Here is a 14209-nt window from a genome sequence, read left to right as displayed (position 1 = left end):
TAATTGTTTTTTTTTATGTTACTTAGAATGGCAAACAAGCTGACGGCCCACCTGATGGAAAGTGGTAACCGTCGCCTATACACATGAGCAGTACCATGGACATAACAGAGTATACTGTTTTGCCCATGATACCCCCCATGCGTTGGCATTTCTGAGGACTCGGGTATTTTTCTTCTGTACCCAGTGAATTCACGCCATATCCCACCCTTCAAACCGAAACACAGCCATGCAAACACAACTGCTTCACGGTTGAAACATGAATAGGACAGAGGTACCCAAGCAATCGACTTTTGTACAAAGTCTCTCTCTGGTATTCCAGGTCAATCTGTCATGAAACTGATACAGATAGCGCAAAGGATTGTTAGGATTGGGGATCTAACAGCCCCATTGTCAGTAACCCTATCAGGTCAACCTCCATGCGGTTCCTCCTGTAAACCGTCCTAGTTAATTTTTCATAAATTCGTCACTATGGGCCAACTGACCTGCTTTTATTTCTCAGTGGTGCCCCGCCAGCGTATACCGATAACACAGACGGGGTTACCATTCCATTATCATTCATAAAATTAAAAAAAAAATGATACTGCTGATTTGAGAAATGTGATCTTTTTGACCTCTCTCTCTCTCTTTGAAAATAAATAAAATAAACCTTCACTGTATAATAAAACATTTATTAATCGATCACAGAAGACCTGTTCAATAAAACTTAATAATAATTAAGTACAAAAACAAATAAATAACTAATAATAATACATAAATGCACTGTACATTAAATTAAAATTATTCAGAACATTTCCAACTTATAATAAAAATAAATATTTAACTAACCTTTTACAAAATGTTACAGTTTTCATTTACATTTACATTCATTTCAAAATCCATCATGGCGTGTAGGTAGTTATATTAAAAATTAATAATATATTATGATGCTGAAAGTGAAATGTAAATCTTAAAAAAAAAAATCTATAATACATGTCTGTATGTCAGCAAAACAATAGTGAATTTACTATGTTAGTAAAACTAATAGATGAATCGAATTTGTCAGCTTATGGTTTCTAACAATAATGAAGAGTTTTAGCTTTTATTTGGCACATATAATATGTTTTTTCATAGTTACAAATTACAAGTATACCTACATTTATATCGTTACATATTACTACATAATTTCATTGTAAATTACTGTCATAGTTCAATAAAATAATAATAATAATTAAATCATTTTAGTTCAAACATTAATTACATATAAACATGTTTTATTTTTATTATATTGTGTCATATTACAAGAAATTTAAATGACATTTTGCAATTTAAATAAATAACACAATTGCTTTTAAGCATAACATTAATTTAATTTTGTTACAATATTTAATAACAATCAAAAGATTTAGATATTTATTACATAAAATGTCATTTAATATAACAAATTTATGTATATAATTTTCATTGAAATTATGTAGTGTAATTTGTAACATTTATAATTTAATAAAATAAAACAATTACTTTTATGCGAAACATTAATTACGTATAAACACGATTTAATTCAAAAGTTATATTTAACAGCATTATGTCAAAAAATGTAGAGATCATTGCAAGAATTTGACATTCTTGTAGTGTAATAAATAATGATAAAATATTATTAAAAATAAATTTGCAATTAGCAATAACACTGTGTACTCATTGCTTCATATTAACGTAATGTCACGAATGTAATGAAATGCAATACAATGTAACATACCTATTATTTCTATAATAGCAATTATTAATTAATATTATAGAAATATTAAAGTTTACTTAAATTATATTAAAAAATAAAGAAAATAAGTCTTAAATATAATACAAAAGTTTTCTGTCATCATACATCATAAATACACTTATGTATGTACGCAAGAATAAAAAGTACACTCACAAATATGTATGTAATACTTAAGTTGGATATAACTTAAGTACTTAACACATTATATCACATGTGTACAGGTTTTAATTGTTTGTAAAGTTTATAACTTAAAATCTAGCAATAAGTTAAGTAGATGTTAAGTTAAATATACACTTAAATAGGAACATCAATCTGCTATCGGCGGGTAACTTGTTTGGTCGAATTTTGTGCAGTCACTGAAAGAATGAAAGAAATCCTATTATAATTATTTGATTAATAATTTAATTTTAAGTTATTTTAAATAAAGAATAAATGGAATATTGAGAGTTTAACCCTGGATAGGAAATTGTTCTTCTAAAAGTAAATTGGACTAGGAAAACGTAGTAATAATAACAAAAATAACTGTCGTGAGTTATACTATTATAACTGTCGTGAGTAAACTATTATAACTATTTATATCGGCTTTATTTACGTTTCAAATTCGAGGATATCTAACACAGTGTTATTCAGTTCGTAACTAGGCGGGAATCCCCGAATTTGAAATCTGAACAAAGCTAATATAAACAAATATAATAATATACAAAGTTTTCTAATGGGATTATTCATTTATTTATTTTTAATTGCACAATATAATTTGTGCAAATGGCTAGCACGATATTAAGTCGTGTGGCATTCTCTACTAGCTAACCATTAAATAAAAACAAAAAGCGTTTGAGGACAATGGTAACGGCGACGAGACAAAAAAAGACAAAAAAGCGTGATGAAAAGTATACTATAACCTGCCCAGGAGTATGAAGAATAATTGTACCAAGTTTCGTTAAAATCCGTCCAGTAATTTTTGTTTCTATAACTAACATACAGACAGACAGACAAAAATTTTAATGATTACATTTTTGGCATCAGTATCGATCACTAATCATCGCCTGATAGTTATTTTGGAAATATATTTCATGTACAGAATTGACCTCTCTACAGATTTATTATAAGTATAGATTATATATTATATTTAAACTTTATTATATTTATACCATATTATATTTATATTATAGTACACTTGTTATTTACCTGTTCAAGGTTTGACTGGGTACACAAACGTGGACGCAGCGACTTTTCCATACATATTCTTGGCCGTACAAGTAAAGTTACCCATGTCCCTCCATTCTAGCACGCTTATCAAGAGATCGCCTGATGGTAATACCTGGAAATGACAAAGATACCATTCGTGAGGCCGCAATCTTCGTCTTAGACCACATCATCGCTTTCCATCGTGATCAATCGCGGCATCTCTCAAAAGTAAAAACAAATCGTCATCATGATTATCATGTCAGTTAGTAACTGTCCATTGCTGGATATAGGTTTCCCCCATGAAGAGGGTGTTGCCAGCTGTTATCATGTTTGGCAGGCGGGTCGGCGACCGCAGTTAGATTTTGGTGATATTGTAAGAGAGTTGCCTAGACTGTTAAGTTCCCTTAGTTGACACTTACGACACCCACGGGAAAGAAAGGGGTGGTCCAATCTATGCCGGGACCACATGGCTATTATTGTACAAGATGGAAGTAAAATGCTATTTGCATTTTTTCCTTAGAGAATGTTTTTACCAGTGCAATTAAATGATATTTTACGTTAGTTAAGTACTCTAGTGCGAGAATTTACCAGAGGTAGACTTTGTACAAAAGTCATTTGCTTGGGCACCTCAGTCCCATTCGTGTTTCGACCGTGAAGCAGTCGTGTTTGCATGGCTGTGTTTAGGTTTGAACGGTGGGATATAGCAGTGAATTTACAGGGTACAGAGAATAACACCTGAGTCCTCAGGAATGGCAAAGCATGGGGGATATCATGGGCAAAACAGTACACTCTGTTATGTCCATGATACTGGTCATGTATAGACATGAGCAGTATCATTGCCGTCACCTATAGAGACGGTTACCACTTTCCATCAGGTGGGCCGTCAGCTTGTTTGCCATTCTAAGTGGCATAAAAAATAATAGAAAAAAATGCACTCACTTGCATCCTAGAGTTTCCATAAATCAGTTTATCGTCATTGTCCATCCAGTATATTTGGGCGGGGCTGAAACTGGATACTCGGCAGGGCAACACGACGGTGGTGCCCTGGTTCTGGAAGATGGTGTCGTAGTAGTAAATGATGACGGGCACCGAGGGTCTGAACAGCGCTCGCAATGGATCTTGGGCTAGAAATGATGCCGAAAGAACAATCAGTATATATACTAGTAGTTTAACAGAGGGAAACTTTGTACAAAAGTCGATAGCTTGGGTACCTCTGTCCTATTCATTTCCCCCAAATGGGAGACAGGCGTGACGTATGTATGTATGTATTCATACACAACCATGCTCTCATTGCTACAAAGCTGCTTACGGGAAGAAATACGAATGGGAAAAAGGTATCTATTATTTTATCAGCCATTAACTGTCCACTGCTGAACTTAGCGTCCCCCATAAGGGGAGTTTTGCTAATAGTTGCCACGTTTGGCAGGCAAGTTAGCAACCGCAGTTTGGCTTTTATTGATATTTTAAGAAGGACGCTGCTGCCCATTCTTCGCCCTCCTTTAGTCGCCTCATACGCCATCCACGGGAAAGGAAGGAGTGGCCTATTCTATGCCGGGACCACATTGGAATTTTTACACATTATGCCAGGACCTATACGGAAAAGGTATCCATGTTGAGGACAATTTCCAGTGTGCCTCACCTTCAGTGGTATACACGATGGTGGTAGCGATCTTCTGCTTGACACCAGTGCTGGCGACGCACGTGTACTCGTCACCGTTGGATGCCGTCGCCACCACCAGCTTGGTCACCAGTTGCACGATACTCGACGGGTGGATGTTCAGTATCTCGTTAGCCGATTCCTCGTACTGTAATTAAGATGGCATAAGATTTATATTTGTAAATTCCAGTCACATACAAGGGTAAGTCGTGTGATCTATGGGAGACATGGGATACGAGGTGGGTAACCTTAAAAGATAAAAGGAAATTAATAAATAGAAGAGTAATGTAGTACATATATTATACACACACACACATACACCCCCCCCCACACACACACGCAGGCACGCACGCGCACACGCGAACGCTCACGCGCGCGCACACGCACACACACACACACGCGCGCGCGCGCGCGCGCGTACAACACACATGTACACACACATACATATACATGTATAAACGCTGAGATACATAAAAAAAAACATTTAAACTTAAAACGCCCAATCACTGTATATATGTCGCTGCACAAGAGGGAGGCTCGCTTCGCTCAATTCATTTACATTTAACGAACGACAGGATTTGATAGAAATTTAAACTTACATCAGGTAAAGTTTCTCCATTCTTCAGCCATTGTATAGTGGGCGCAGGGTGTCCGGCCACTACGCAGCTGAGCTCCAGCGGGGTTCCCGGAATCAAACTGACGCTCTCCGGCGGCGCTGATAGCATTTTAACAAACGAACCTAGTCGCCGTCTCGGTGTTGGCGCCACTGAAATAAAACTTCCTGATTAATTTCCTGACAGAGTCCTGATGGCAAAATTATGCTTAAATAAGCCGTATGCTCCCGGCATAGAGTAACCTTTCCCGTGGATGTCGTAAAAATGGATAAGAGAACTTTTTTTAATGGGTGAAAATGGAATGATAACCCCACCCGCGCTATTAGTTTACACCGGCGGGGCACCAGTAAGGGATGATAGATGAGGATGAAGCAGGTCAGTTAGCCCATCGTGACGAATTCCACAAGAACTGGGTACAGAGGAATAAAACCCGAATCTTTAGGAATGGCAACGCATGGGGGGGTATCATGGGCGTAACAGTACACTCTGTTATGTCCATGGTACTGCTCATGTCTATAGGCGACGGTTACCACTTTCCATCAGGTGGGCCGTCAGCTTGTTTGCCATTCTAAGTTGTATAAAAAAAAATTATTAAATATAGTCTATAAGAGAAAATTGTAAAATTTCATCTCTGGACGTGGTCATTGTTACATTTAATCAAAAAATTGTATCAAATTCAATCGACATTCAAATATTCATGCGCCATCTTGAATAAGTCAGGAGCTATTGAATTTCATGACTTCCTTGTCGCTTCTGTCACACAATACACGACACATACATACATGTAAATACACATTTTTGTCACATGAAAATAAATTTAGGATTTCTGTTTTTTAACATGTCAATCCTATAATATCTGGATTATATTTTAAATCGATCAAGTTCACTTACTAATTCAAGTACAAGGCAATTTTGAATGGTAAGATCATGCATTGTGATCTGAATGTAAAGATATTTGTTAGTTAAACAAGTGTAAATGGTTTTTTTTTTATTGATGATAATGGAATGGTAACCCTGCCTGTGCTAACGGTATACACTGACAGAGCACCAGTGAGGGGTGATAGGTGAGAATGAAGACAGGTTAGTTAGCGCATCGTGATGAATACACCAGGAATTCAATACGATGGTTTCCAAGGGAGACCACGTGGAGATCGATTTTATGTGGCATATTGCTAGCAATGGGACTGATAGTCCGCATTATTAACAATTTATTTATTTATTTATTTAACACTTTATTGCACCAACATTACAGGATTTGTTGAACAATTTTCAATAAGCATAGTGTAGTACAAAAGGCGGTCTTATTGCTAAGCAATCTCTTCCAGACGACCTTCAACCAACAATCTCTTCCCCCCCCCCCCCCCCCCCCCATTGATAATGATCAGTTAACCTGTTACGACGCTATGAGAATAACAAATAAAACACCTACCGTTTGGTTTTAAACGGTTGTCCAAATCATTTTTGCTATTGATGATCGCTGCTCCTACAAAACAGCACTGTAGCGACACTAGCGCCGCGGTGAGTAGCAAAACTAAGTTGATCATTGTAGCTATCCGATAGTAGATGTCTCTAGTTGAATGTAAAAAGCTCGATCTGAAACGAAAAGTTTATATTGATATTAAACTCTTAACGAATTCCAAGCCATACATAAATAAGTTTTGTATTCTCACAGTTGTATTTTTGTGTGTTTTTTAAGAAACATGTATGACTTTATTTTAAAGACTTTTATTTTTTAATTAAATACCATATTTTTATGGTAATTTGTAATATCGTCATAGTCGTAGAATACTGACGGATCTGACAAATATATATATATATATATCCGTCAGTATTCTACGACTATGACGATATGTGAATCCTTACTATAAATAAATTGTAACTTATATTTTTCAATTATAAACATATCTACTAACTATTTAAATTGTGCGGTTTTGTTCGCGTAAATTGTACTAAACAGTATTTTTTGTGTTAACTCGAATAGTCTACTTGTGCACCAAATTATGTTCAAACAGCATGATGCAAAATGATCGCCAGTTCGGGGGCCGACCACATACTCTTTTGTTGCAGTATCCGGCCGTAGTACCTTCCTAATGCTCCTAAAACATTGCGTCTAAACTGCGCCCACCATGTACCCTCTTGTATAGGCATTCCGTCACCCGTATCCTATAGCGAGGACGGGATGCTTTAAATACTGTACCGCAAACCATAAAAAAAGGGGAAAGGAATTGTTAGCAATGAAGTTTGACAGCCCCATTGCTAGCAATATACCTTATTAGGTCGACCTCCACGTGGTTCCCCCTGGAAACTATCGTGAACAATTCTTGTTGAATTCGTCACGATGGGCTAACTGACCTACTTCACCCTCGCCTATCATCCTTCACTGGTGCCCCGCCGGTGTATACCGATAGCGCGGGTGGGGTTTTTTCAATTTGTATGTAACTTTAACAGACAATGGGAATAAAAGACACGTTTTTTTTAAGCAATAGAGTCCAGTCTGTAGCTTCATTCTCTAAACATACAAATAAATAAATTTTTAATATATTTTAGTCAAATTATCAGAAATTTTGCTCGTATTGATCCTTGAAATATATATTTTCATGTTACATCAAATTTAAATTAATTTTTTAGAAATACATGTATTTAGAGAAAGGACTCGTCAAAATTATGCCTAATGCCTTTTTGTATTGCTGCAGATCACACATAATAACACAATTTTATAAATCTTATGTTGTTTTATGTATTATCTATTCTTATATACATGTTGTGTGTGATTAGTAACAAACAAATAAACGATATATCTATCTATCTATCTATAATGAATACGCTACTGTTATAAGTACTATACGTCACGCTTGTCCCCAATTGGGGTAGGCAGAAACAAAACGTAAAATCGTCATTAACGTTTCAGTCATTACCCGTCCACTGCTGGACATAATCCTACCCCATAGACCTTGAGAGAAAGGGATTGTTAGCAATGGAGTTTGACAGCCCCATTGTTAGCAATATGCCCTATTAGGCGGGTGTGGTTACCATTCCATTATCACCCATTAAAAAAAACCCCATAGACTGCCATAAAAAACGGTCCTGAGCCACCTGCATCCACTGACTCCCTGTAATGCCTTTCAGGTTATCACTCCGTCTAGCAGGGGGGGGGTCCTACACTGCGTTTGCCCGTACGGGGTCGCCACTCAGTAACCTTTCATCCTATCAAGTCATACTCTATCAGGTCGACCTCCACGCAGTCCCCCCGGAAACCATCGTGGTTAATTCTTATTCTTGTCGTCACGATGGGCTATCTGACCTGCTTTCATCCTCACTTATCATCCCTCACTGGTGCCCCGCCAGCGTATACTGTTAGTGCAGACGGGGTTACCATTCCATTATCATCCATAAAAGAAATCTAGTCATACACGCTCGTCGGTTACGGGTACCTACTTTTAATTTAATTTAGTTTTACACTATTACAAACAAGCCGCTACTGTTACATTGTAAACGCTTTTGCCCCACCACTTTGTACGTGTGAATTTCAAAAATGGGAAAATCAATTAAATAAATCACATCTAGATGGCGCACCTAGATGAAAGAGGGAGACTTTGTACAAAAGTCGATTGCTTGGGCACCTCGGTCCCATTCGTGTTTCTACCGTGAAGCAGTTGTGTTTGCATGGCTGTGTTTCGGTTTGAAGGGTGGGATATGGCGTGAATTTACAGAGTACAGAGGAAACTGAGTCCTCAGGAATGGCAACGCATGGGGGGTATCGTGGGCGAAACAGTATACTCTATTATGTCCATGGTACTGCTCATGTCTATAGGCGACGGGTACCACTTTCCATCAGGTGGGCCGTCAGCTTGTTTGCCATTCTAAGTTGTATCAAAAAAAAGCATACACCAGTTTTTAAATTAAGAACACGACACGAACCAACAGTAAAATATCAATAATACAACAGTGAAAATCACATCCAATTATGTACAATAGATTTTGCCTTATGCCAGAACAAACAAAATTACGAGAAATTTTTGCTTTAGAATTTATTCCATTTTTAAAACGACCCTCATATATTTAAATTTTATATTTTAAAATTTTAAATGTATAGGCGCATCCAATTATGTAGGTACAATAGTTTTTGCCTTATGCCAGAACAAACAAAATTACGAGAAGTTATTGCTTTAGGGTTTATTCCATTTTTAAAACGACCCTCATATATTTTTTTTCTTAAATATCTTAAATTTACAGGTATCGTTTTATTACAATTTTATTATATTATATCGCTAGCTTTTAGCCGCGACTTCGTCTGGATTATTCGGATTATTAATATATTTGTATATATATATATTTATAGTACTTCTAATACAAATGCGCTCAAACATTATATGTCTACATTAAGCTTTATATATATATATATATATATATATATATATATATATATATATATATATATATATATATATTTACTGACGGGAATTGAAATAACCTAGAATCTTCTCCATCCCATATATTATGTGCATACCAAATTCCATAATGATTAATGTTAAGCTGTTAAGACGATATAAGGTAACAAACAAACAAACTCACTTTCACATTTATAATATAAGTAAGGATAATAAAATCTTATCTTAATTAAGATCTTATCTTAATTAAAATATAGCCATGTGGTCCCGCCATACAATAGGCCACCACTTCCTTTCCCGTGGGTGTTGTAAGGGTCGACTAAGGGAGGGCGAGAGGTGGACAAGCAGCATCCCTGTTAACCTTTCTTTGCATGATTTTTTTATTGGTGAAATAAATCAAGGTAATATAAATTCATGTTCAAAATTAAAAGAAACATGGTTAAAAAAATAAATGTGACACCTATGTTTTTTTTCTGCAATGAACATTAAAAAGGTATCCAGACACGATCAACTTAAAGTGAACTTGTCCTTTTATAAAATTGAGCATTCAATGTTATGGTGGAAATGGTGTAACATTATGCAAAGAAGGAGAAGAAGCCACAATTCGCCTGCTAAGCGTGGCAACTACTGGCAAAACCCCCCAAGGGGAGGCTTATATTCAACAGTGGACAGTTAAAGTTAAGATAATTTAAATATAATATACACGATGCATTATCATTAATATGGGACGCGCCCAATAAGAGAAATCATGATCAAGCAGACAGCAGAAAACGTAATAGGCGTTCTTAGTACAGAAGATACAGTTCTTGGAAAACAAGTCCAGACAGGTCATAATGGCGCCTACTATACGGTTTTGTTGCCAACTGATTATTGTATATTATTACATTTATTTAAACACGTGCACGTAATCTTGTTTGATCGGCCGCTAAACATATGTATTTAGAAGCTACGGTGGGCCGGTGGGCTGGTTATATAACCACATTATAAGGCAGGAGTTCCTAAACTTTTTACATCACGGAACGAATCAAAAACATTGCAATTTAAATAAAAATAAAAGCTTTTATTAGAAATGTTTTTAAAGTATAACACTTTATAGTTTCTTTTAATTATATAATTAAAAGAAACTATAAAATACTATAAAGCTATAAAAATATAATTAAACATATTTTTGGGGGAACTTGGTGACTTTTTTACGGAACGCCAAGGGTCAGCGGAACCCACTTTAGGGATCGCTGGTGTAAGGAATAATCAGTTTTTTATGCAAATTAAAATGGCACAAAATACATAAAATATAAAGTGATAACTGTCGCCTATACACATGAGCAGTACCATGGGCAGAGTATACTGTTTCACTCATGATTCCCCCCATGCGTTGATATTCCTGAGGACTCAGGTGTTATTCCTCTGTACCCGTAAATTCACTGCCATATCTCACCCTTCAAACTGAAACACAGCCATGCAAACACAACTGCTTCACGGTTGAAACACGAATGGGACAAAGGTATCCAAGCAAATGACTTTTGTACAAAGTTTCCCTCTGGTGTTCTGAAAGCTTCACCAATTCCGGAATGGTTCTATGACAATTCGGGACGTACTGTTATATTAACCGATCCGTTGAATGACTAATCTCTAATGGGAGATTTTGTACGGAAGCCATATGCGTGGGTACCTCTGTCCCACTCGTATGTGACTAGAGAAGTTAAAATATAACCCTATTCGTGTACCAAATTTCATTTAAAACCGTTCAATAGTTTTTGCGTATAAGTTTAACAAACATACATACATCTAAACATTCTCATAGACTTTTACAATTATAATAGTGGTTAGATCATTATAAATATTATATACTTTTATGTAAATACTAGCTTTTACTCGCAGCTTTGTCTGCTTAATCGAAATATTTTACATAATAAAAACTATGTTCTTCATCTCAGCTGTAACATATTATACTACATTTCATAACAAATTGGTTGAGCTGTTAAAGGATTTATATATAAATCTATTTATTTATAAATCAACACTTTCTTTACATTTACAATAATACTAGTTTTTACCCGCGACTTTGCGTGACCGATATATGTCCATCGATTGAGATAAAAGTAGCCTATATGTTAAATATAACTACGGTAAATGTATACATAAGTTCATAATGATTGGTTAAGCCATTAAGGAGTTATAAGGTGACAAATAAACACATTTTCACATTTGTAACACTCATAATGTATGTAAGAATTATGAAGTAAATATCTACGTCTGTGATGGGGTTTCATCGTGTCATTGAAATTGAAATAAAAAAAGAAAGAAACATTAATTTACAAAATTAACGACAACATCCACAAAAGAGTAAAAAAATTTACTAAAACTTATAATAAAAAAACTATAAAATAATACGTAGCCAAAAACATGCATTTTTTTTAATGCAACTTAGAATGGCAAACAAGCTGACAGCCCACCTGATGGAAAGTGGTAACCGTCGCCTATAGACATGAGCAGTAGCATGGACATAATAAAGTATACTTTTTCGCCCATGATACCCCCCATGCGTTGCCATTCCTTAGGACTCAGGTGTTATTCCTCTGTACCCTGTAAATTCACTGCCATATCTCACCCTTCAAATTGAAAAACACAGCCATGCAAATACAACTGCTTCACGGTAGAAACACGAATGGGACAAAGGTGTCCAAGCAAACGACTTTTGTACAAAGTCTCCCACTGGTATTATTATTATTAAAGATGCTTATCTTACTGTGACATTGTAGAATTTAAATTCATGTTTCACAACGCGTCGATTATGTCGTGTGACGCTGCTCATACATACAATACACATCGCACGATCAATTGCCATCAAATCACCATTGTAACCCTTCGTCTTGATTAACTGATTTATCTCGTCAAATATTTTATGCCAAGAGCTTTAATTAATAAATGTATAAAACAATATAAAACATCCTTTTTACAACGTGACCGAATACCTAAATGCCAATATTGAATTATAGCATTATTATTTATTTAGGTTTAACTGTAACAGAAGTGTGACAATAAAAATTTTATAACTTGAAATCATCATCATTGTTATATAGTTACCATTATACTGACATGTAGTAACTAATTTATAATGTTAACTATAATTTATTTGTAATTTTATTTTTATTTTACAATTCAAATCTTATTGTTATTATATGTTTTATTAATTTCAAAATTAGAATGTAAATATTGACTTGCCATTGTGTGACGAAAACTGTTTCATTGGTTAATAAAGAAATATGAAATATGAAACATTTATTTAAAAACATTTAAAATTAATGTTCGAAATAATTGTTCAATTAATTTAATGTTTTATTTTTTTTATAGAAATTATTAACTATGTAGGTAAATAAATAAAATAAGATAAGATTTCGTATATTGTAACACTTGTAAAAGTAGACTGTAATTTAGTACATTATAATATTATTTAAATATATAAAACCATAAAAGAAAAACTAAAGACTAACTTAAGAAATTGTATGAATTCCCAATAAGAATTATTCTTATTTGACTGTTAATAGACCTAGAGATTATCATAAACTAACACATAATTATGACATTTTTTCCTTCTAATTCACGCCGGTAAATCAACGGTAAATTACTTGTATAACGTAACTTTATTATTGACGAAGTTTTAATATCAAACTCAATGCAAAAATTGTAAGATACAATATCTTCATACATCTAATAATATAAATAAATGCCCACCGTAGTTACTTTGGTTTTTAATTTAAATGTTATTAAATGAAATATTACTAAAAGATTTTTAATTAACTAAATATTTTTAAATAAAATTAAAAGAATATATAAAAAAATAAATGTTATCTTTTAATGTTAAAATCAACTTTTAAATATGTTTGCAAGATTTATTACCTACATATACATATAACTATAGCAATAGATTACATATAAAATACTGTTTTTGATCATCTAAACTAAATAATAAACTTTCGTCAAATAAACTAGAAACTTTTAACACATTGTAATAAATACTATCACTTTAATTAATGAAATATCACATCGTATGTTACATACCTTATTTAGATAAACTTTTCAACAACAAAAAAATCACACAGAACTATAACACAACACTAGATTTAGTACATTAGACTGGGTGATAGTGTTGGCCGGTGTTGGTATGGACGTTCGCTCCCGGCCGATCCTTTATATAGCGGATTGTACCGTGACACACAGCCATGGCGGACGTTTACGTGACTCGTGACAGGGTGTCTATTACTCCATCTATTTATGTATCACACTATAGGGGTGGGAAGATCTACTATTGTCGTTTCACAGTTTGTCTTTTGGTGTATTTATTTAATATTTTTGTAATACAATTTAATAATATAAAAGTAATAATTGAATCGACTATAAAACAATACTATAATGTTTAATAGTACATTATATTTATTTATTTATTTAACTCTTAGCACCAGAAATATAAAAAATAAACAATTCAAGTGAAATGCAATAGCATAAAATACAGGTTAAAATATATGCATAAAGGTACAAAAGGCGGTTTTATTGCTTATTATATAATACAAGTAACATTATAAAATTACATTATAAAATAAAAATTAGATTAAACGAT

At 34.2% G+C, this 14209-nt stretch overlaps 1 protein-coding gene across 1 annotated transcript; it reads right to left on the bottom strand.

The window, feature by feature from the left end:
* Positions 1–650: 650 nt before the first annotated feature.
* LOC113523271 (neural/ectodermal development factor IMP-L2-like) lies at positions 651–13773 on the bottom strand. Its single transcript, XM_052891834.1, has 7 exons — positions 13654–13773; positions 6636–6799; positions 5192–5358; positions 4575–4740; positions 3875–4059; positions 2936–3068; positions 651–2106 (listed from the first exon to the last, which is right to left on the bottom strand). Exons 2-6 carry the CDS (start codon positions 6748–6750, stop codon positions 2940–2942), a joined length of 762 nt encoding a protein of 253 aa, XP_052747794.1. The 5' UTR covers positions 6751–6799; positions 13654–13773; the 3' UTR covers positions 651–2106; positions 2936–2939.
* Positions 13774–14209: the final 436 nt, after the last annotated feature.

Source organism: Galleria mellonella, unplaced genomic scaffold, assembly GCF_026898425.1.
Source record: "Galleria mellonella isolate WM207_F2 unplaced genomic scaffold, CSIRO_AGI_GalMel_v1 utg146, whole genome shotgun sequence".
Taxonomy (NCBI): domain Eukaryota; kingdom Metazoa; phylum Arthropoda; class Insecta; order Lepidoptera; family Pyralidae; genus Galleria; species Galleria mellonella.
The sequence above is the reverse complement of the archived record's forward strand: the minus strand, read 5'-3'. Positions and strand labels throughout refer to the sequence as shown.